The following is a 25173-nucleotide window of genomic DNA, read 5'->3' as shown; positions in this document are numbered from 1 at the left end:
TTTTAGTTCATCAAGTATACTCTCTTCCATTTAAAGCAAACGCCCATAGCAAAGTTTTTGTGAAGTTTATTGAGGAACAATTTGTCCTGATCATCAGTTCCCATAAATCCCATGATGAATACCCTAGAAACTAACCCCTGAAGGAGGAAAAGGTAGCAGGTGGTGATGAAAATAAACTTTCCTGCAGTATACTACAAAAGTCATCCAACAAGATTCTTCTTGCACAATGAGCCTTCTATTGTGTCACAATGGCAGCCTTTGTCCCCACAGATAAATCAGCAGGAAATTATAAAAATTCTCTTTGAACAAAGATTATGTTTCTCCACCCCAAGTTTAAATTGTTCCTAGCTGAGACCCTTAGTGTGAATGAGGGAAATTCTATCATGACCCATAAGCTGGCTACAAATCAAGGCCAGCCTAATGGGTCTCTTGGCATGACATGAGCAGGGAAATTGCTGCCTCCCTTGGCGATTTTCAGGGATTAGAGGTTCCTCAAGCATTAAATATTCAATCTTTGGTATTAAAGTCAGTGATCCCAGTTAAAACTATGGGAGGGACAGCAAGAGGAGCAAACTGTTCTCAATATAAATTGGTAAATTAGTTTTATGGGGATTACTTCCAAACCTTACAGCTGACCGATTGGAGGTCATTGCATGACTGAGGAAAGGCATGGGAAACCAAGCTGGAGGGGCATAGAGAAGGAAGGATTTGAGAGCCCTGAAGAGGAGCCAAAGGTAAACTTTGTCAGCTCTGAAGTTTGGGAGGTCCAGCTCTGCAAGTAATTTACTGTCTTCCTTCTGTTTTTTTTTTTTTTTTTTTTTTTTTGTCTTTGACATATGTCCTTAACTCCCAGATTAGAACTTTTATTTTATTCATCTCAAATTAGCATAACTTTCTAGGAAAAAGGAAGACACTGTCATTTACTTTTAACTACTAGATTTGTAAAGCAAATATATTCTATTAAAATTAATCAGTTATTCCCCCAGTGGGTTTGGGCAACATCATTTCTGGTCTGGACATCTTTGATTATTGTGATTGGTGGCTCAAATCCCGATAAACCTGTCAATCAAACTTCCGTTTTCTTTTTTAATCCTGTGTTGGTTTACCAGGACAGGATCCACTACACCCCATTTCCCAAGGCATGTTTCTTGAAGCATTAATCTTACCAAATGGCCAAAAAAATAAATATTTATCTTCAAAGCACCTCTTGGAAATTTGCAGTACATATACATATGGTAACATTCTTGAAAATGCCAGTTTAAAAAATCATTTTTCTTAACTATGTTTCCCAAACTAAATTGACCATGAATGATCTCCATCTCAACTAAAACAGTTGATAAAATTAGTGTGTCCCTGAACAAAGTATGCTGTTTCAAAATGTAGTCAGCTATAGAGACACTGGGTACCACATTCACGTGGAGTTTACATACTAACTACTGAAAGAGGCTTTCATGGAAAAGTAGACAGAGAGCTAAATCATCTCCATTATTCTGTTAGTGCCTTGGGGAGAGGACTCACACATCCTCCATATAATCTTTCAGATTTCATTCATTCACTAAAAAAACTAAATAGTTGTTCTGTGTCAATCATTGTGCTAAATGCTAGGGATTTGGACAAAAAAATTTTTCTTTTCACCTTTAGGTATCTTACAGTCTAATGAGGGGAGATAAACATGTGTACAATTTCAATAAGTATAATAAGTGCTCCAACCAAATATTCATGGAGTTTGTTTTTCTTTTAAAGCAGAGGGGAAGATAGCTCTGGTTACACAAATTAGGAAAGGTGACGTTTACCCATAATGGATAAAGAGGTTATTGACAAGTAGATCAGCACAAATTAGATGTTCAACAGATGTTTACTGGGTGGATAAACTGTACTCAAACTAGTATTTTTAATGACATTTAGCTCCATTGGGCAATGTAAAAGGAAGCAAAAGATGGCAATAAAACAATTTAGAACCTATTTCTAAGGAATATTCGAAAGAAATATATACAGTTCTCTTGGGGTTCGCCCAGTGGCATAGCTGTTAAGTTCGCACAATCCACTTCAGAAGCCCAGGGTTCTCCAGTTCAGGTCCTGGCCATGGACCTATGCACCACTTGTCAAGCCACGCTGCGGCAGGCATCCCACGTATAAAATAGAGGAAGATGGGCACGGATGTCAGCTCAGGGCTAATCTTCCTCAGCAAAAAGAGGAGGATTGGCAGTGGCCATTAGCTCAGGTCTAATCTCCCCCCCCAAAAAAAATATGTAAAGTTCTCTTAACTTCAGGAATAACCTCTGACATGAGAAACAAAAGAGAAGGTAACACTTTAGTAATATTCTTGTTCAGTACATAACATTTCTGTTAATTTTTCACACAGACATAGAGAACAAATATCACCTGATGAGTTATTTCCTTATGTAAATGACTAAAATATCTAGGAGATAGTATTTTCCAGAATTCTATGTGAGTTCAATAATACCCAGGGAGAGTTCAAATTTCTGGCAAAGGTAGGTCAAACCAAGGCAACTGAAGGCAGCTAACAACAACAGAAAAAGATGAAAAGCAAGGCATTGACAACTGAAGTGCCCTCCCTCCAATAGCTGAAGAACGTTTCTAGTTTCTCTCAACTATCCAAAGCTTTAGTAGGAGGATGAAATAAGACCAGAGGGCCGCACTGAAATCTAGCTATAATCACCCCAAATGAGAGCCCAGCTTCCCCAGCAGTCAAGAGAAGTCAGTTTTAATGCTCTTGCAGGAAAATCAATCCCAGAAAACCCACCTCTTATCCACATATACCAGGCTTCATTGAAATAAATTAGAACTCCAGGGGAAGCACATAATATGCCTGTCCACTTTAAAAATTCTTCATGACCAGGTTCTGACTTCATCCAGAAGAAAGCAGTAATTCCCAAACTTCCATCTGCATGAAAAATTATCTAGGTGCTTATTAACTATGCAGATTTCCAGGGATGCGCCTCCCCTAAAAATTGTGATGCAGTATTGTGGGTTGAGGCAAGAACTTTCAACTTAAACAAATAGTCCAAATAATTAATAATTTGTGCAACAAACATTTGAGAGTCTGTATGTGACAGACACAGGTCTATGCACTGGGGGACTTACCTTCTAGTAAAAGCAGACAGAGAAGAGTAAGTGAACATATGTAAATTTTAAAAAATCATTTCATAGTGTGATATGTTATGAAGAAAATAAAAAGGTAAAATAATAGAGTGATAAAGGAAAGGCAATGCCTATTTAGAAAAGGTGCCAAGGAAAGTGTCTCTGAGAGAAAGACATTCAAGCTGAAACCTGAATAATATAAAGAAGACACTAATGAGAAGAATTGAGGTAAGAACATATTAGCGACTACGAACACAAGTGAAAGTTCCTAATTCAGGAAAGAGTCTGGCATGTTCTAGGTGCAAAAATGTCATCGAATCTTGCACATAGTGAAAGAAAAGTTAAGAGAAGATAAGGTAAGAAGGATAGAGAGAGACTATATTATACAGAAACTAATAGGCCTAATAAGATGCTTGGAATTTATTCTAAGTGCTAAAGGAAGCCATTGAAAGATTTTAAGTAGGAGAATAATCATATCAGACATATGTTCAAAAAATAACATTTTTATAACTATGTGAAGAATGATCATAAGGTTACAGGAGTGAAAGTAGTGAGACCAGAAAGGGGACTATTGGGATGGTCAGGTGTGAGATGCCAGTAGCTGGGACTGACTATGGCAATGCAGGTAAGACTGGAAAGTGGCAGCAGATTCAGGATATATTGAGATAGGGCTTATAATTCTTCTAATGAATTGTGGGGGAGCAAAAGATGACCCCTAGGATTTTCTCTTGAGCCACTGGGAGTATCATGGTGCCATTTACTAACAAGGAAAAGATTAGTGGAGGACTTGGCTGAGAAAAGAAATGTGTTTGGAGATCAAATACTCTGCTTTGTTCATGATAAACTTGGAATGTCTATCTCACATACAAATGGAGATGTTTAAACAACAGTTGGATGTCTGAATCTGTAATTCAGTGAAGTTAACAGAAGGTAGATGATATTTAAGCCTATAGGAATGGAGTAAGTCAGGTGTAATGATACTAAAGACAGAGAGGGAAAAAATGTAGAGGGGTGGTGAACTCAGGAAGAATCCTTAAAAGTTTTCCAAAATAGAGTTTGAGAAAAATAAGAGGAAAAAGAGAAATTAAGAGCAGCCAGTGGGGGCCGGCCCTGTGGCTGAGTGGTTAAGTTCTCGCGCTGCACTTCCGCGGCCCAGGGTTTCGCCGGTTGGGATCCTGGGCACAGACATGGCACCGCTCATCAAGCCATGCTGACAGGTGGTGTCCCACATAGCACAACCAGAAGGACAGGCAACTACAATATACAACTATGTACTAGGGAGCTTTGGGGAGAAGAAGAAGAAGAAGAAAAAAGAAGACTGGCAACAGATGTTAGTTCAGGTGCCAATCTTTAAAAAAAAGAAAAAAAAAAGAAGAAATGATTACAAGTGAGAAAGACCAATCACCATGCCAAAGGCTGCTGGGACTGCAACAGAGCATCTAAATATTAGCATTAGATTTGGCCAAGTGGAGGTCATAGTTGACCTGGCTATCTATTTTGAATAGTGTGAGAGGACTATTGGAGTAACTATAAGACAGAGTTACAGAGGGTCCTAGGACCATAACAAATAAATAATGCTTACATAAATTGAAAGTTTTCTTGATTCCTTGTATTTTTCAACCTGTGACCTTTAAGAGACCCAGAAACCCTAGGAACCTAGAAGTTACTTATGCATGAATTTATGTATGCACTAATGCTAAAGTCATGACACTCATTCTGGGCTCCAGATGACATCAAATGTCTCCTCATAGTCTCAAAAGAGTCTCCTTTCAATGTTTCCCAATCAACAGAAAACATTATCTCTACATGTTCACTGCAAGCAGAGACTGTGACTGTCTATCATATTGCCCAACATGCCTTGTTTTTAAAAAGAACTGTTTATGGCGCATGCGTAGTTTATTTAACTGAATTGTTTACAGCAAAGCAAAATTTTGATATTCCATTTTGCTAGTGTTGAAAAAATTTTAAGAGCATTTTAGGCTATTTTCCCATGATTTTCACTTATCATAGCAATGGTTTCTGAAGCAAACAAATTTCTGCACTAAAATGTTAATTTTTTGATACCTCAAGAACTAATCATATAGACAGTTATGTTAGTTATTTACATTGCAACTACTGTCACAAACGTTGTACTTCGAGCACATGATAGAGACTTGAGATCAGCCTGGTACTAACGAATTAGCTAAGAAATAAAATGAGACAGAAAAAAGTAAAACCACATGCATTTGAATACCGTCAAAAGAAGAGAAAATAGAGATAAAGTACATATTAGATGTAAGAAATGCTAACAGAACAATAGGAAGTTTTTACAGGTGAAAGAATGCATATGAGTCAATAATAATCATTTCACTTATCACTAAATGTTTATTTCACAGCGTTTGAAATGTGAACTTAGGAACACACAATAGCGTCTTGCCTGACTTCACTGTGTGAGTAGTTATGTAAATAGACGCTGATTATCACGACCTAAACAAAAAGAAGCTATAGCTTGACTGAGAAGCCCTGCTGGTCCTCCTCCCACAGGCCGGGGATGTTTCAGGAGGAGGCCGTGACATCTAACATGAATATATGACTAGATCACGGCTGGTGAATCAATTCCAGGTTACAAATCCTTTAAGTTTTGAGACTTTGTTCGGCACCATCCAACATCTTGGGATTTCATATTATGGGAGTTCTGATCTTCCTTTTGCTTTTCTTTGGAAAGCACCAGGGTTTATGCATAGCTCCTATACAGAGTTTACCTAGTTTTTCTGCAATATTCACACAAAACTCTTTAGCTCTGTTCGATTGCCTTAGGTCAGTATATATGGGGAATGTTCACTGTCACTAGTATTCAAGGAAATGCTAGCCTGTGAGCTCCACAAGGGCAAGGATCTGCCTGCTTTGGTTACTACTTTACCCCTAATGCCTGGAACAGTACCTGAAATAATTTAAGTGCTCGAAGAAGAATAACCAATTTTGCAACTCTCCCAAGAAAGCCAGATTAGTGTTTGAAGTGGATGGGTGACCCCGCAGTAGAAATGTTTTTCTCTTGGTTGTGGGGTAGGATTCCTAGCATTCCCAGGTGAAATATTTTCCTGCTAAAACAATGTTTTTAAAGGTCTTCTGGGTCTCTGGAACTTGTGAATTAAATAAATAAAGACTCAACTGAAAATAATTGTCATTCTATTCTATGGCTCTAAATGAATGGCTGAGATATTGCCGTGTGGAATAGAACACCTTCAGAATCTGGGGATTGACCAGATCACAATCTTCCAACTTTCACCTGAACCTGACAACCAAAGGAAAACAGTGTGACTAAACAGTCCAAATAGAATGGCTAGTCTTATTACTTTAAAAGCTTTTTTTGTTTTTCAGTTTTGAAACTCTGCCATCTTTCTCTGAACAGCAGAAGCCAACTATTCTGAGAAATAAAAAATCTCAACTTACTCTGTGCAAACTGAATAAGCTTTCTAGGGTTCTGAACATTGTTCCTAACTTTCTAAGACATGAAATAGTTCTAAGAAAAAGACAGGAATACAAGAATAACTACAATGCTGACATTATTTCTTGTTTGTATTCCGGCAGGCTTACATTGATTCCTGTAAATACCTCAACCTGGTCAGGACTTCACAGTTAAAGTGAAGTCACAGTTAACATTTTTCCCAGAGAACTGCAAGCAAAAGAAAATATTCTTTCCTGAATTATCTAGGCAAATTATTTGCTTAGCTGTATTTTACCAAAATATCCCCTATATTGGGAGTTTTATGGTATATACTCTGTAAGGCAGAATGAGCTGTTCTTGAAACAGAACAATTATTGCCCAATTCAATAATTTGCTTGTACACCCAGAATGGATCACCCGTATTACTAAAATTTAAAAATCTAGAAACAACTTCGATTCATAAGAGGTTAGTCGATCAACAAGTATATATTAAATGCTTATAGCTTGAGCTTACTGAAGAATATATGTTGCAGCTCAAATGCAAATGGCCCCTTTCTTTATGCTGATTAAAGTATTTCCTATTTGGATTTGACTTGTAAAAAGCTGCTCTTGGGTATGTAAGAGATGGGTCAGTTTTCTAGTTTTTAAAATGCAGTAGTTGCGATTCTGGAAGGAAGAATACCAACCACAGCTTATAATATAAGTACAGTTGCTTGCTATTCAGGTTCTTAAACTAAAAAGAAACACTTAAAATATAAAAGCTATTTTCCATTTTAACAATAGCTTTCTATTCAAATTTAAATTCAGGTGGGATTAGTTGATTAAGAATGAAATTAATATTTTTAAAATTTCTGTATATCTCTTCATAAAACATAAAAATTCTTTCTCTAAAATGCGTGAATAGCCTCTTTTCAGACTTTGTGGATGACAACTCTATTTCCCCCTCTGAATTTCATTAACTAAGACTGACCCAAAGATGACCCTGCTGTCATCAAATCTTTCCTTTTTGCCATCTTCCTATTGGGTAAAATGTAGGAGGAAAATAAGTTACTGACACAAGACACTAAGGCCTTTAATTAGTCTTCAGTTATTTACCTTGAGTCTTCTCTACAGTTGAGAGGTCAACTCAACCCGCTGCCCAGCAAGACCTGACCTGCAAAAGAAAAGGTAATCATGTTGAAATGTCCAGAGAGAATGATTCCTTTTCACTGGAGGTAGTGCTAACACAACCCAATTATTTTAGAAGCACATTTTCTTCCTTTTAGCTTTTCTTGTTAAGCTTGAATATGCTTTGACATCATTTTTAAAGTAGTTTCTAACCTAAATCTTAGATTCTAGATGGTGTTATGAACAAATTTATTTTTAACTTCACTTTGGGTTAAAGTCAGGGTTTAATACTGGCTAAACCACTGAAGACAATGTAAATCCTAAAAAAAGAAAGTGTCCAAGTCAATGGAACTATTCCCACAGACAAATGTGGAGGGCTAAGTTCTCAGGAAAGTGGATATGTAATAATAACCCAGATTGATTTCTTAATTAATTTCAAATTTTATTTCTAAGAGTCATAATTTTGTTATAGTATTAACTATTGTTTTAAAACATGTCCTTTATATCCTCGTGAAAGCTGAGCAGTTCTACTGTTTCACAAATTATTTCTGTCTTACCAAGTGATCGAGGCAAATTCAAGTACTCACTGGTTTAAGTAGTGGAGAAGTAAAGTATGGTCTTATCTCTCTGATTTCTGTTTATGCTAAAAGGAAAGAATTACTAACATTTTACAGAATGGTTATGTGTGTGTTATATATTTTTGTGAGAATTGAAAAGGAGCTTATGATTCACCATGGAAATATTATTGTTCAGTTTATAATCTTAAAAGTTAACTGGTAACTATAATATTGTTGTCTATATTCACTATATTATATTATAATCATCAAATTTGCTAAGAGACTATGTCTTAATTACTCAAATCACAAAAAAGAAATGATAATTACGTAGCATGATAAAGGGGCTAATTATCAGTACAATGGCAGTAATATTACAATACATAAATGTATCAAATCAACATATTTTACACCTTAAATTTATACAATGTTATATGTCAATTATGTTTCAATTTAAAAAAAGTTAATTGGCAAGTGAAGAATTAACAGAGAACTCTGCCCCTTTCAGTGAAACCAGTTTGCTGTGAGTTGTTCGAATTTGATTCCACCTGAGTTCTTTTCCATCCTGTAACATGCTATCAGAGGCTCTGAAGTCAGTTTAGTAGACGGCCTTCCTAATCATGATTACCGACAATCGGAGGCAGACGGAGTCTGATGAGCTTCACTTTCCCAAGCCTGGACTTTTACTGTGGGCCTCTTTTGTAAAACTCAGTCTGTAGGACTCAAGTCTATACAAGTCTGACAATAACGATAGTTGCAACAAGATGTAGTTAGTATTTACTTCACTAATACAATATGTACTTAAATATTAAAAGTTTGATGTGTTATACATATCTTTCTAAAAATATGATTTATTAAAAAAGAATCAAGCAGACGTGACAACTGTACACTCCTTTAGAAAGATAAGGCTAATTTATTTCTTTAAATATCTCATTCAAAGCCACTGTAACTGTCATATCTATATTTCTTATTAAAGCAATCGAGCTAATTATATCATTAATGATTCCTGGAGAAGCAGATGATGAAGAATGCTGTTTCAGACCACCCCTCCCCCACAATCCAGCATGTTCCCGTTAGATTGATTGTGGAATTACAGAATTTTAGAAATCACTTAGTTCAAACTCATTTTACAAGTGAGAAAGGGGAGGCCCAGGCAAGAGAAATTACTTGGCCAAAGTTACACAAGTGGAGGTAAACCCTGGGCCGGAACTCAGTCTTCCAAAGGAATGTGTAGTCGCATCAGTCTCTATTCGAAAGCCACTAGCCTCATTTCTGATGTCTACAAAGCCATGCCTAACTCTAACCTGCCGTCCAAAGGCTCTCCTTTTTTCTGCCCTAAACTTTCTTTCCAAATTTATCTTACCCTTCTCATAAAACATTCCATTCAAAATGTCCATTGATAGTCCTAAGGCTTTCTCTCTACTTGAAAAGATTCTCTCCCTATTAATCTCCACATAGGCAAGTCCCACCTACATGCCATTTCCTACATAAAGAATTTGTTGAGGGGCTGGCCCAGTGGCACAGTGGTTAAGTGCGCACATTCTGCTTTGGTGGCCCCGGGTTCACAGGTTCAGATCCCAGGGGGTGGACGTGGTACCGCTTGGCAAGCCATGCTGTGGCAGGCATCCCACATATAAAGTACAGGAAGATGGACATGGATGTTAGCTCAGGGCCAGCCTTCCTCAGCAAAAAGAGGAGGATTGGCAGCTGATGTTAGCTCAGGGCTAATCTTCCTCAAAAAAAAAAAAAAAAAAGAATTTGTTGATTCTCCTGACTGAAACCTTCTATCTGTAGAAAATCACTTTTGTGGCATTTTCCACTTTCTTTCCTCTCACAGTGATTTGTGTATGTTACAACTCTCTTCCTAAAATTGATGCTACTTGTTGACAAGATCTATTCACCTTGATAATCTCAATTTGGCATAATGCCTTGTTCTTAATAGGTTCTTAGTATATGTTAAATGAATAGATGATTAACCTTGTAATGATACTTTCAGTAATACAGCCAAAAATTAAAGTTCAAAAAACATTTACTCCAAGTTTGGTTTTCTAATGCTTTTGATAAAATAGATTTTCCACATTGGCTAAATGTACCCATAAATCAGTTTGCTTTTTTTTCCTTGAACCAAAAACAGTTGTTCTAAATCATTCCTAAATTGTTAGTAACAAATCCTTTCAATTTAATTTTTATTTTCAGGTGCAACGATGAAGAGTTTTTTCCTAGTTGTGAATATCCTGGCATTAACTTTGCCTTTTTTGGTGAGTTAAGTTCATCTATTCAATCTGTATCAAGACCTTAAGAAAATTTTATTTAAAAGCTCTAATTTTTCATATTTCTAAATATAGTTGTACTTTATAGAACAAAATAACTGCATACTAGCTATATTTTCTTAAAAGTAATTTATTTTTGAATTCATTTACATTATAAAATTAAAGTCATGTTCTTCTGGATATGCTTTTAGTTCCTAGGAATTATGAAATTACACTTTATCATGTATAGTAAACCTTTACAATTCTCATACTATAGAGAAAACACATTCTGGGGGGAAAAACAATACTGAAAATATTTTTTTTGAGGAAGATTGGCCCTGAGCTAACTACTGCCAGTCCTCCTCTTTTGCTGAGGAAGACTGGCCCTGAGCTAACATCGTGCCCATCTTCCTCTACTTTATATGTGGGACACCTACCACAGCATGGCGTGCCAAGCAGTGCCATGTCCGTACCCGGGATCCGAACCGGTGAACCCCGGGCCACTGACAAGCGGAAGGGGCAAACTTAACTGCTGCACCACCGGGCCGGCCCCTGAAAATAGTTTTAAAGTATAGAATGCTCTAAAAATAATTCATAAAGGATAAATATAGAAATCATAGTCCAGGATCAGGAATTCTTTGAAATTCCTATATCATACAGATTCCAATCTCTTTAGGGACTAAAACCTTAAGAGATTAAGAGTTTGCTTAAATTTTTCCACCAGTTTCAAAACCTTGACACATCTATCTTTAACATTCAAACATTATGGCATCTTTTGTTATACTCTTCCCATTATGTCAGCTGACTGAGTCCCTCCCAGGGATCATATCCATAAAGAACTCTATGGTTTTCAGGCATTTTCTTGAATTACATGCTGTGTCTTAAGGCTACTGGATCAAGATAAAAAGACGCTTTTTTTTGTTTTTAATTTTTTTGACTTGTTTGCTTTGTCGTTTTGGCTCTTGCTCAGTCTGATTTTCATGCTGATTTGGGAATCCCAAGCACTTATGTGCCAACAGCAAGGCAGGAAGGCAGATACAAGATGATGCTATATGACCTCCTCTTAGATTGTAAAATTTTGCAAGGCTCCAGCCCTTGTTTCATAATTCATTATTAAATTTAGACTTGCTTTTAAGTTAATGTCTATTAAACAGTTTTATTAGGTAAATTCTTGGTGTCAAACTTTCTAAAAATGTAAATGACTTTCACACTTACTTTCTTTCATTTATTCTTTGAAATTCCATTTTATTGTGGCCACTTGCACATTTAGAACTTCGGTTTTCTCTTTGAGTGACAGGCATTAAAGTTTAAATCAGAAAATGATCCACAATTGCCTGCCTTATGGCAAACTCTTCTTGAGCTACTTGAGCCTGCTCTAGCTCCCCAGCCACTCCTTCCCATTTTCACAGAGGCTTCAAGCCCCTTGGACGTGAACAAATAACTCAAAAGAAGAACGACAGTGTCTACACTTTACCATTCAATCTTATGAGTAGCCAAAATTATGCAACTAAAACAGCAATGTGATAACATCTTTTAAGTGCTAATTTATCCCTTCTTTCCAAAATAAAAATAGATAAAATAAGATTTATTACCAGCAATTATGCCATGAACTATACAATCTTATAGTCTATTGGTGGCATTATGAGTTGGCACTTTTTTGTACAGCAATTTGATAATTTTTATTGTTGAGGAGGGGTAAAATCCCCTTTCTACCCTTTTTGTGCTCTTATGGCTGAATTAATAATAAAACTGACACAAGACCAGATTAACAGCAGAGAAACCCAATTTAATATGTATGTACTGGAGATCATAGAGAAATGATCCTCAGAAAGTGAACAAAGCAGGCAGTACCTATATCTTTTACACAAGGAAACAATAAATTTGTGAGGAATGACAGGACAAAGAAACTTATATTTGAGGTACATAATTAGTGAGGATTGATTAACTCTGCTTAAATGCAGAGTTTAGGCTTGAGGTAATAAATTAAAAAGGTTTGTTTCTGCAGGCTTCTTGGCCCCAAATTCCCTAGTTCTGGTGATAAGATTGTAGGGAGAGGACCTTTCACAGGAGAGATTCATTTCTGCTTTCAGGGGGAACAGAGACAGGAGGGTCAGAATGCCATTTCTGCTTCTCAAGTAACTTTAATTCCAAGTAATCAATGTGCTATTGTGAGATATTTTGTGGTGGCCTCCCCAGGGCCCAACACTATCAAACAACTTTTGTTCCCCCAAAGATCACATCTTTGAAAAACTGTCTTAAAGAATAAATGAAAATTATTAAAAAGGCCATTGGTATACAGATCTTATTCACCTGATTATAATAAAACAGTTTTTTGAAAGAAGACAATACTTAACAATAAAGAATAAAAATTTCATGACACAATCACTGATTATTTATTTTTCAACTACACATATGTAAGTACAAAAAGTGAGATAAATGGAAAAATAATGAGGGATCATGCTTCTTGAAAAAAAGCAAGATACAAGATACTGAAATGAACATATACCAGGAATACATATATAGATTGATATTAAAGTAAGATGTCTAGATTATCAGAATTTTTGTGTAGGTAAACTTTCTATAATATTCATATTTTTTAATTTTAAACTGATTTAAGTGTATTAAAGTGATTTAATACATTTAGAGAAAAGTCTCTGTCTGAACACACCCCGAATTTTATTATTTAATCAAATTTCTGATTTTCTGTACCTACACCTTCCAAAAAGTTTCTAGAGTCTTTTTATATCCAAAAATATGTGTGAAAAGTCCTAAACTAGAATTGTCTTTTAAAAAACATTTAATATAGTGACCTCATCCCAAAAGTTTACAGAATCTTCATGAGTTTTTAAAGCTTTATATATACATGCCTATGGAAATTGTCTTTTCACTACTGATTCCCTATGCATGTTGCAATCTAGAATTAAGAAAACTACCATAAAGATAAATGAAAGTTGATTTAAAAACACTATTATCTATATAACATTTATATATTGATGTTATGCTAGAGGCAATTCTTTTCAATCTAAGTAAACCTCATAAATCATCTTAGTAGGAGAGCAGAAAAAGACAAAATATGCTAAATGCTCCTCTTATTTTTAAGAATGTACATTCAACACAAACTGAATTTATCATTCATATTTTTCATTCAAGTAAATATTATGTACATTTGTTGGCACAGTGTTCAGATAATCAAATTATTTTCAACCATGAATTTTTCTGCCTAGGTGGTGATTTTTAAAGACAATTTAACCAGGCAGTTTATTATTACTAATTTAAGTAGTACATTGCTGTCACTTTTTTTTTTCTGCTTTTTCTCCCCAAATCCGCCAGTACATAGTTGTATATTTTTTTTAGTTGTAGGTCCTTCTAGTCGTGGCATGCAGGACGCCGCCTCAGCATGGCCTGATGAACGGTGCCATGTCTGCGCCCAGGATCCAAACCGGTGAAACCCTGGGCCACTGAAGCCGAGTGCGCAAACTTAACCGCTCGGCCATGGCCCCTGCTGACACTTCTTGAGTGGTTCACAGGCCTTATAGATTAAACAATCATAGAAAATACTTTACAATATTTTACAATATTAAAATAAAAACAAAGAAAATGTTTTGCCTTCTTAATTTTTAAAACCATAAAAAAACTAGATTCTGTCTTGCTTTTTTTTAACTTTTAATTTCTTATTACTTCTGTGAATCTCCCCAGGGTGCAGAGGTGCAAAACCAGGAACAACCAACAGTAAGTTTATTTTAATTATTTCTGTTAGAAACATGAACTCTAAAGCATAATATTCCGCAAAGTTCAATGACATTAAAATGCCTTCTGTCTAAAAGCTAAATGAATAAACTCCACAAAATAATCTAATAATCTTTGTAAAAAACATCACTTTAGCAACCAGTCATATGAACTGACCTCAGTTCATCTGAAAATCTTGGTTTCATTTCATAGTCTAAGTCACGTGCTTTTGGTTTTCATGTATATTTAGTAACGTGAGAAAACTCTCTCAGAATTTAATACTGGGAAAAAATGACAACAAAAGCAAAACTCAATATCTCTCTTGACTAGATTTTAAGACTTGGGGAAAGATCCTGCTCTGACCCATCTTTGAATACTTCTTGTACGCCTGTATTTACTTTCTCCTTTTGTTTCCCAAATATGTTTGAATGAACACATTGAAATATGTCTCTTTTCATGAGAAATGCTTGCTCTGCAGTGCAATTTTGCTGATTTGTTTCTAGTCATATGAAAAGGTCTAATGACATCTTTTTATAACTGCACATAATCAATAAAACAGAGGCAAACAAAAATAGAAAACTCCCTCATCTTTAATGTATAAAATTAAGCTGAAAAGAATCTAAAGTTTAGATCCAGGAAGGCTCCCACATCACATTATTTTACTATTCTGCTATAATTAGTTTAGAAAAAAATGTGTCCTCAGCCTAATCTCTAGATAAATAAAATTTGTAAACAATTACAAATATGCGGTGAAAAAACATATTCACATACACGCACACATATGAAAAAATATATATACATATATATGTCTGTGTGTGTGGTATGCTTATGTATAGTATGTCAAAGTTCTCTGTGAGATCTTTCTTGCTGTTGTATTTATTATAATGCCCAACATTTACCGAGTACTGTTCATATATGCCAAGCTCTGGGCAATGTGGTTTATATTTATGGATTACCTCATCTAATTTGTCTGAAACTACTATTATTTTTAACATTTAATATTTAAATTTGTTGAAAATCAAGAAGTGGGAGTGTTCAAATCCATATCTTGTAAAATAATATAGTTGCTGGGTTCACTACTTCCAATACTGTACTTATTCAACGTCAAATGCTATAAAATATTATTTCAAAAAATTCTGCTTTAAGATATCTCAATGTTCCCGCCTATAATAATGCCATTCTGCATAATTTATTCTTTTTGCAGTGCCATAAGAATGATGAAAGGTTTTTCGATCTGAAAACAGTCAAATATATCCCAATTTATTATGTGCTGAATAGCTCTCCTCGTTATGAACCCATCTACTACCAACATAGACTAGCTTTACTAATTAATAATCAACATATGCCTTACCAATATTATGCAAGACCAGCTGCAGTTAGGCCACATGTCCAAATTCCTCAATGGCAAGTCCTGCCAAATATCTACCCATCCACTGTGGTACGTCATCCATGCCCGCATCCATCATTTATTGCCATTCCTCCAAAGAAACTTCAGGAGATAACAGTCATCCCTAAGATCAATACTATTGCTACTGTTGAGCCTACACCTATTCCTACCCCTGAACCAACAGTGAACAATGCAGTCATTCCAGACGCCTCCTCAGAATTCATCATCGCCAGCACACCTGAGACTACCACAGTCCCAGTTACTTCACCTGTGGTCCAAAAACTCTAAGGAAACATCAAAGAAGACAACAAAGGTAAGTGAGCAAAAGACAAAAATGAACAATAGACAACATTCATGAATTTATCAATACAATCATAAAATCTGTAATAATATAAAGGGATTAAGTCTATTGAGAGCAGGCAAATGGGCTAATTGTAATTTTAATTTGATGGTGCCATACAATTATTACACTAGACTCTATTCCAGCAAGAAAGGAAAAATAATCTTATTTTACAAAATGAAGAAAAAATGGGGATTTTATTATCAAACCTTTTTTCAACAATTGGAACACTCCTAGAATCTATCAGCTTTATTTCAATGCTACACACACACAAAGACAATAGAGTTAAGTACTATGTTAAACTCACGGGTTTTTTAGTCTCAAAAATGAATTTTCTCAGAACAATTTTTATAGGATGTGAATTTAAATACATTTTAATTGTTTCACTGTGTTCTTGCCCTCGAATTTTAGTAGGAAGAGAATGAAAGGCATAATATGTTTCCCATGCATTCCTTTATTTCAGACATCATTTCTGAAAGAATCCCTGAACTAAGCACCTCAAATTTCTCCTATTCTAAGACAAATCTATAGAAGAATTCTCATTTCTAACTTGAAAAGTACATACATATTAAAAGGATACTTTCAGAACCTTAAATGTGATGCAAATTGTTTCTACGTATTATTTGAATCAATAGATAATGGCAGAGTCTAAAATAATTTGAAACTTATAGGAAGAAGGTAAACAGGAGAAAGATTAATAAATAGAAAATGACCAAAGGGTGTGAAATAATTTGGGGAGACAGCTACAAAATTTTGGGAGTCTTTGCAACTCATATTTTTAGTGCATCACACTGTCTACGTGTTTTATGACCTAAAATATAATGCAGTGAACTGTAATATAATGGTAATAGCTGGAAGCTGCTTCTTCCATCTTACTCCATCTTACAAGTCATTACTCCCTCTGAATTTTCATTTTCTCATAATTTTGGTTGCTATGGGATTCAAGTGAGAATGCGTATTACGAAAGAATTTTAAAAGTTGATCCATTTGTAAAGTGTAATGCATTAGAAAAGATAAAGTAAAATTAATAAATACTAAAATTTACTTTTAGCAAACATCTCAAGTCTTTACTAAATGACAAAAACTTTACATAATTATCTCAGTTTATTCCTATAGCAACCATAGGGAACAGATTATATTACTATCTTGAGTTCACAAGTGAAAAAAAATAGGCCTGTTGCTGTTAAGTTACTATAGCTAGAAAGTTCCAGACCAGGAGCCACACTAAATCTGTTTGATTTCAGATAATGAGGCTTAATCATTATGCCACCTATTTCCATATGGGCTGTCGAATTTGCAGAAAAACAGAAAATACACTATGGTTTCCTTAGGTATGCATATGTGTAAATTGTATTATTTAATTGGTTTTTAATAGAACATCTAGTAAGAAAAAGAAGTTATTAAGCTGGATAAGTTTTTGACTTATTAAAATTTAGAAAACAAAATGAGAAAATTAATGGAGACAACATGAAAGGAAGTAATTTAATGTAGTTATAAATTTTATTGATCCAAAATATATTATTACATAATTATGTTTTTAATAGAATAATAATTATTTCAATAGAACATTTGTTCAAAATGCATGAACCTAAATTTCTAAGTTAAAATCACTGTATGTCACTTATAAGGATGCAGGTAAAAGAGAGCGTCTTTCTGTATATATTAGGTGAAGTCAATTATTTTCAGCTCACTATATGTCAATTTTGAATATTTAAATTTAAATATTTTATTTGATAAACTCTTTGAATACAGACATATAAGACAAATCATGGAAGCTAAATAAAAGTCTACATATCATGAGAACTGTTGACACATTATGAACTCAATTCCTAAACTGTCATCATTTCTTATAGGTCTTGCTGAAACCACATGACTACTTCAAACTCTGCTTTGACCGCTTGTCTGCCTCAGTCAAGAGAGAATGTGATTTTCACAGATTCTGCTTCTTTCTCTTTTCCCTTTACATTTTACATTCATGCCACATTTAATTTTTTGATTCTTGCACAATAAAACCAATTGAATGCAACTGGATCTCTTCACTCGGGAGGAGTCTGTGGCTACGCCCCAAGGATCTTCAAAACCTTGAGATTCCAAGACAAATTTAGTGTGAGTCTGAGTACACAAATTGATCTGGGAACAAAGTCCATAATTTCATTTGATTCTCAGGGTCCATGGTCTAACACTAGTTAAAAATGCCTTCTCCAGGATGACACTGGAACATCTAAATTTATGGCTACGTCATTGGGACCAGAGAGGAACTGATCCATGATGTTCCAATCCAGAGGACCACGAAGTGACTCTTGGGAGTCATAGAACTCTAGAGTTAGCATTAAATCTAAGTGCCAAATGCATTGCTAACTCTGGTCTAGATCACTCCCAAGAGCAAATTCTGGGCACAGGCAGGCTACAGTTGACCACAACTACAAATAAATATGTGGCACAATTACAAGAGTTGACAGAGATTCTAGACCCGCGTGACCAGTTTCCTCTAGACTAGAAGTTACAATCTCATATCTGTCCAAACACAGACACACACACACACACACACACATGAGAAAGCTTCCGGAATTGAGGTCTCCAGTCTACAAAACTGGTGAATACTCAAAGTCCAAAAATATGACATAATCTTTTCCCTAAACAAATATTGCAAGGAAAATGACCGGGTCATTTATGCGCTTGCTTCATATTTAACACATCATGCCAGGAAAAATACAAATGACTCAGTCCTTACGAAGGCCCTACTGGTCATCCAACTAATCTTTTCCTGTAACCTCAACAGATGTGCTCTTACTAGGAGTGACTTACAGGCTTTTACCTGCTCTCACAGTCTAACGCTGGAGTCTGGAAGAGAGGCATGCTCAGGAACATGGCATGGCCGGGCCTCACTTGTTATGACCATTAATAATATTAATTTCTTGAAAAACAAAGTAAAAACATAGAAGAAGTAGAATTTAATTCAATAGTTAAACATTTATCATCTACTATGTACAAGGTACTGTTAAAATTACTGTGGGATACAAAACAATAATAATATTTAATAATAAATGCTTATACAATACATATTACAGGTCAATCGTCTATTTGTTTACATGTATTTACTCACTTAATACATACTCATGGACTACATATTGTTGTCATTATTATTAGAAAGAGAAATAATCTTCCCCAAGTGGAGGTGAGAGTTGAACCCAGATAATTTTTCTTTAAAGTTCATGCTCTTAATCACGTGAACACTACTATAAAAGCATTTCCAGTCTGGTAGTTGAAATAAGAATACGAAGCAGAATAATTTGAAACAAGAAAAACAGTCAAGTATTAATATTGTCTCATGTTAATATAATAATGATATATCTAGCTAAATAACATTAATAATAAGACTTGTTAAAAGTATGATTTTAAGTTAAATACTTACCTCCTTGGTATGATGTTACCCCATACTTGTATCTGTTGAATTAACTAGTTGAAGTGCTCTGCATACCTAATATTGCATAGTAAATCCCTCACCTACCATTTATATGTTAAGACAATACATTAATAAACTGGCTATTTTGGATTTTCTTAAATTATTTTCAGATGTGATGGTCCATCTAAGTGTAGGTGGTTTGTAACTAATGAGAAATTGGGTCTTTAGCACAGAAAAGAAATCCAGAGATTCAATCATTCAATCATCAATTATTTGCCAAGTGTCCGCTATGTGAATATAGCATGTTTCTTCCCCACCTCTAGGACTTCATAGTCTAATGAGATTTAGAAAAACATTTTATTGTTCAGTCCTGCAAAACAGCCTTGTATGAAAGTTCTCACGTCTTCCAGAATCCAGTGTTATTATACAATAAGCATTCATATAGCACTTTAAAATATAAAAAGCTTTTTCACATATATCTACTACTTAATCTTCATCAATAACCTCCTGAGTAATTTGTTATTGATCCTCATTTTGTGTATGTGAAAACAATTTCAAAATGGTTAAACATTAAGATAATGAAAATTTATGGGCTTTAGATTTACAGAGAATAGGATTAAAGTTTTAGCTCAACATTGCTTAACTGTGTGACTTTGGGCAATAAATAGAATGGAAATTAACATATATATTTATTTATTGATATATGTGTCAGGTTCTATAACAAAGAATTTACAGGTATTACTTTATTTATTCCACATAGTACTCTCTTACAGAGGTACTATTATTATGCTCAAATATAAATGAGGAAACTGAGACTCAGAGAGATTAAGTAATTTGCCCAAAATCAAAAAGATGGTAAGTGGTAGAGTTTAGTTCTGAACCCTAGCAATTCAATCCACCAGCCTTCGTTATCTTACTACTAGGATATATAACCTTCAATCTGAGATGTTCATTAATGTTACCCTATATCAACTGGGCATTCAGTAAATGTTCATTCTTTTATCCCTAAATTTCCTAAGTGACATTTCCAAAGACATCCATTGTCCACAAGATAAAGTCAGCTTTCACCATCTTGCTCTTACCACCTCATCTCTCTCCATTAGATCTTCATACCGTACACCTCAGACACTCAAAAACTGTGACTGCTTTAGCTGCGCCATCACCATCACCTGCACTTTTATGAAGTTGCTCAAGCCCTTTTGATAATTTGTGTCACGTAATCAAAATTTGACTCCTTGGCTTAGATGTCATATCCTTAAGAAAATGTTTCCTGAACTTCCAAGATCAAGTGCTCCACTAATACGTTACCATAACATCCTGCCCCTGCCAGTTCCTTTCCCCCTCAGTACTCATCAAACTCTGCCACACCTGCCTGTCCACATCTGCTGGGCTGTAAGCCCTATGAGCATAGGAACCATATTCTACTCACTACTGTCTCTCTAAGGTAAGGCCTAATACAGCATAGAGCTAAATAAATATTTGCTTAACAAATGAGTAAGTAAAGGAATAAATGGGTTGTTAATGACTAAAGTTGAAATATCCATTTAATATGGTTAAATAAGATAGACTTTTCTTACCAAAATCCAGAAAAAAAATGTTGAATAGTGATAACGAATCAAACTACCAAACTCAGTGACATATTGTTAGGCTCCTTTTAAACTCAAAAGAAAATTGCTGCAGATCATATTACCAATCACAGAAATATAAAAGTGTAAAGAGAGAATGCTTTTATAATTTAATCTCAGTTTTCAAGCAAAGAAAGCTTAATGTCAATAGAATGATATTAAAATTGCTATATCAATATTATGTATTATCTTAACTTTAGCGTACTATTTAGAAAAAGGTGATGATGGCGTGTTCTCTTAATCTTCCTAATGTGATACACTGTAGTGGTGACCAGATGCCCATAATATTGGAAAAAAGGCTATAAACCTAATAGCCAAGGCTAATGAACAGAAACAGACTTGGAAGATCAAGTGTATTCTTTTTATGTGTATATTTTATTGGAATATACTGAGAAGTCCCAGAAACTCTTGAAAGTGAGGCTAAACTCTTAAACATTCCTATGAAATTAATATTTGACATTAATATAGTTATTTTCCATATATAAAAATCATTCTTTTGAATCATTCATCACAAAATACCTACAACCACTGTTGAATTGGTTAAGCCAAGAACCTTAAGTAATAAAACCTTGATGTACCTCGTGCCATCAAAGCAATAAATTTTAAACTAATGATTTCAAGTAATAGTACAACTAATGAAAATTTTGCAAAGAGTAAAATTCTTCTTTCTTTTTTCTTAAATAAATATGTAACAGTGAAACATAATATTTCCATGAGAAAAATCCACGCAAACAACTGATTTTGCCAACAGACTTGACTTTCTTTTAATCAGTATTAACCCTTGCCAACAGTAATCATACTAGTTTTCTCAGTCCCTCCCCAACAGGAAACAAGTAGGAGGGACATCCAGGAATAAAGGGTTTATTTATTCAAAAGGTACTCACTAGTTTTCATTTGGAGACAATGACTACCAGAGAAGAGTCAGCTTGGTTAAGAGAAGATAAAATCTGACCAGAACACAGAGAAGAAACCCCCAAAGCATCTGTGCAGATAAGAGTTTGGGACACAGATTTTTATTTTAGGCTCTGAACTTTCCACAGTTTGGACACAACTGTAATAGCTAAATAAACTAATAATTGAAATGATCTGCTAACTTAGACAAATCGAACTTGTTTCTAAAATTATTATACTAATTACCAATGGGAACTGGTCATACCCATTCAAAGGTTAGAGTCCCATTCACTCTCGCTATCTTTGCTGTTTAATCAAAGCCTATTCCTATGAATTACTCAGGTTCTGTGGCTGAATAGCAGCTTTGAGAAAATGTGATTTAAGTAAAAAAATCATAACACAAAGCTGTCTTCATTGAGTAAAAGTTGCTGTAATAACAATGCCTCACTCTGTCTAAGGCACTTCCTGGTAATAAAGTGGGTGCTGACTCCAAAGCATTGACTTTTCATCGTACATGTACAAATTACAATGTTTAAACTAAAAACATTTTTAAACACATTTAAAATACATTTAAATACATTAAATACATTTAAAACAATTTTAAATAATTTTTACTTAAATAATGTGTTTACTCATATTTGAACAAGCATTAAGTTGTTAACCCCACTTACTCTAAATTACTCTATTATTAGACCTTTATAAAAGGTGCAGAAAGCCCTTGAGTAATCAGCAAATTATTTAGTCATAGTATTGCTTCCTGAGAAGTCTTAATATCATAATTTACTAAAATAACTGTGAATTTGAATAGCTTATTTATCACTATATTATTAAGCACACATTCTCTTTATTCTTTTTTTTTCTTGCTAGGGTCCATAAAGAAAAGATGAAAGTCCTCATCTTATCTATGATGATCTTGAGTCTCACTACATTCTTCTTGGTAAGTTTTCAATACTCATCAACAGGCAATTTTCTTCTCATTTAGAAAAAGATAAAGATGTTCATATTGATCATATGTCACAAAACATCTCAGAGTAAAACATCATTATGTTTGTAACCAGGATAACACATGCTTCATTGCTTTAAAAAAATTTTACCATGAACTTTGACTATATCCCTTTCCGTATATTCACATAATGGGAATATTATAAAACACCAGTCAGAAACTTATGTTCACACAAAAACATGCACACAGATGTTTACAGTAGCTCCATTCAGAAATGCCAAAACTTGGAAGCAACCAAGATGTCCTTCCATAGTGAGTGGATAAATAAAGTGTGTAATATTCAAATAATTAAGTATTATTCAGTGCTAAAAAAAAAAAAAAAAAAAAGAGCTATTAAACCATAAAAAGACATGGAGGAAACTTAAATGCACATTACTAAGTGAAAGAAGCCAATCTGAAAAGGCCACATATTGTATGGTTCCACCTCTATCACATTTTGTAAAAAGCAAAACTATGGAGAGAGTTTACTCCCTTTAGGGATCAGTGATTGCCAGGGATTAGGAGAGATGAACAGGCAGAGCACAGAGAATTTTTAGGGTAGTGAACTAGTCTGCATGTTACTGTAATGGTAAATACACGTCATTATCCATTTGACAAAACTCAGAGAATGTACAACACCAAGAGTGAACTCTAATGTAAACTTTGAGTGATAATGATGTGTTCATGTATGTTCATTGACTGTAATAAATGTACCACTCTGGTGCAGGATGTTGATAGTGGGGAAACTGTGTGTGTGTGAAGGCAGGGAGTATACAGGAACTCTCTGTAGCTTCCACTCAATTTTGCTGTGAATCCAAAACTGTTTCATAGAATAGTCTTTTTAAAAAAAAAGAAAGGAAGGAGGGAGGGGGAGAGAGAGAGAGAAAGAGAGGGAGGGAGAGAGGGAAACGAAGGAAGGAAGGAAAGAAAAAAGAAAGGGAGGGAGGGAGGGGGAGATAGAGAAAGAGAAAGAGAGAAAGGAAGAAAGAAAGAAGAGGAAAGAAAAGAAAAGAAAAAAATGAAAATCAAATCTGGAAAAAATTAATTTTTTGAAAATTTTTACTGGTGAATATTTTTAAATACGCCCACTGTGACTTGAAGCCACACATATTTAGTACCTTACTTATATGTTTTTTATTTGCAGACAAGTGAGAGTCTTAAAACTCATGACTAGTCAAGACAAAAGCCATCAAGACTAAATTCACCTTCCAAAATACGAAAACCAAAGTCCTCACATGCCCAGGCTGCAGTAAGATGAGCCCAGACATCAAAGCAGTTATCAAGTCAGGCTTCACTTACCGGGACGAACCAAAATCATCTATATCAGTTTTACCAAACCAATCTCTAGCATCTAAATCTAAAAGATCTTCAACTTCCAAGTCTACACCCAAGCATTCATTGTCTTCCCAAGATACAGCAAAGAAGTCTACTTCTAACAAAAAGCAATTTCTAGCTAACAAGGTTGCACAGAAACAGCCTCAACCAAAATCAACTTCAATAAAGCAGAACTTAATCCACAAGTCTGCACACAAAGTGACCTAAGCTGACAAGTCCAAATCCAAACAGTGACCTCCCGCCAAGACTGGCATAAAAAGGAAGAAAACTGCTATGCCTAAACAATGGCTTCTGCTCTCCCTGATGCCACCACTGCTCTAGACAATGCCACCACTGCTACCAATACAACTGTTGACACTGTGCCTGAAGATGTCACCAAAGCTGAAGAGTATGCTTATGGCACTGAAGATTATGATTCAGCCTCTGAATATGAATATGACCCAGAGCTTAATGAAGATTCCACCACAATTCCAGAATCTAATGCCATAAGCCCTATCACTCCTTCAGCTCCAGCAGCCACTACTCCTATACAAAATGCCTGAGAACCCACAACTGATAACACTACTACTGATAACTGATATCACTAAGGTGATAGTTACTATACAAAGCCCTTGAATATTGAGTGAACACTCCAACCAAAAATCAAAAGTATAAGATGAAAACTGAAAATTTTAGCAGTGAAAATGCAGCATTTCTTTAAGCATACAGTATTTAGAGTTTCTAGTCTTTCTTCTTTGTCTGTTGCTAACATATCACATCACATATTTGAAGTACTATAAAAAGAATTGTCATTGTATTTTATTATGATGACTGAATTCATTTCACAGGCCTCAGTACTCGACATCAAAGTGGAATTTGTCATTTACTCTCACTGCACTCTAAAAAGTCCTTGATCTCCTAAGAGCAAGATTCCCTAAATTCTCTTAATTCCCCTCTTAAGCACTGAAGTTTCTCATTCACTGACCTTGATTAAATTATTCAACAAAAATTTGTCTCATAATGTAGAAGGATAATTAATTCCCTTGGTGAATTTCATCCTTATAAAAGG

The 25173-nt window shown here is 34.9% G+C and overlaps 1 protein-coding gene across 3 annotated transcripts; it reads left to right on the top strand.

Moving 5' to 3' along the window:
• The first annotated feature begins 414 nt into the window (after window positions 1-414).
• CSN3 (casein kappa) lies at window positions 415-25113 on the top strand. 3 transcript variants are annotated; one of them, XR_011436789.1, is made up of 8 exons: window positions 415-734; window positions 7640-7693; window positions 10384-10445; window positions 14133-14165; window positions 15367-15862; window positions 17743-17995; window positions 22676-22745; window positions 23935-25113. XR_011436789.1 is itself a non-coding variant. In XM_070261652.1 (5 exons), the coding sequence occupies exons 2-4, from the start codon at window positions 10392-10394 to the stop codon at window positions 15835-15837; spliced, it is 558 nt and encodes a 185-aa protein (XP_070117753.1). In that variant the 5' UTR covers window positions 610-734; window positions 10384-10391; the 3' UTR covers window positions 15838-15862; window positions 17743-17868. The 3 variants fall into 3 exon arrangements, 2 of the variants coding, with proteins under 2 accessions (XP_070117753.1, NP_001075353.1); XM_070261652.1 differs by lacking the exons at window positions 7640-7693; window positions 22676-22745; window positions 23935-25113 and having other exon boundaries at window positions 610-734; window positions 17743-17868; NM_001081884.1 differs by lacking the exons at window positions 415-734; window positions 22676-22745; window positions 23935-25113 and having other exon boundaries at window positions 7620-7693; window positions 17743-17913.
• The last annotated feature ends 60 nt before the right edge of the window (window positions 25114-25173 follow it).

This window comes from Equus caballus, chromosome 3 (genome assembly GCF_041296265.1).
Source record: "Equus caballus isolate H_3958 breed thoroughbred chromosome 3, TB-T2T, whole genome shotgun sequence".
NCBI classification, from domain to species: domain Eukaryota; kingdom Metazoa; phylum Chordata; class Mammalia; order Perissodactyla; family Equidae; genus Equus; species Equus caballus.
This window is presented reverse-complemented; position numbering and strand designations above follow the sequence as displayed.

Excerpts from the sequence above, each read along its gene's own strand:
- CSN3 (NM_001081884.1), top strand. The coding sequence starts at position 10,392 with ATGAAGAGTTTTTTCCTAGTTGTGAATATCCTGGCATTAACTTTGCCT. Across the intron at positions 10,446-14,132 it reads CATTAACTTTGCCTTTTTTG|GGTGCAGAGGTGCAAAACCA; the intron begins GTGAGTTAAGTT and ends GAATCTCCCCAG. Across the intron at positions 14,166-15,366 it reads AAAACCAGGAACAACCAACA|TGCCATAAGAATGATGAAAG; the intron begins GTAAGTTTATTT and ends TTCTTTTTGCAG.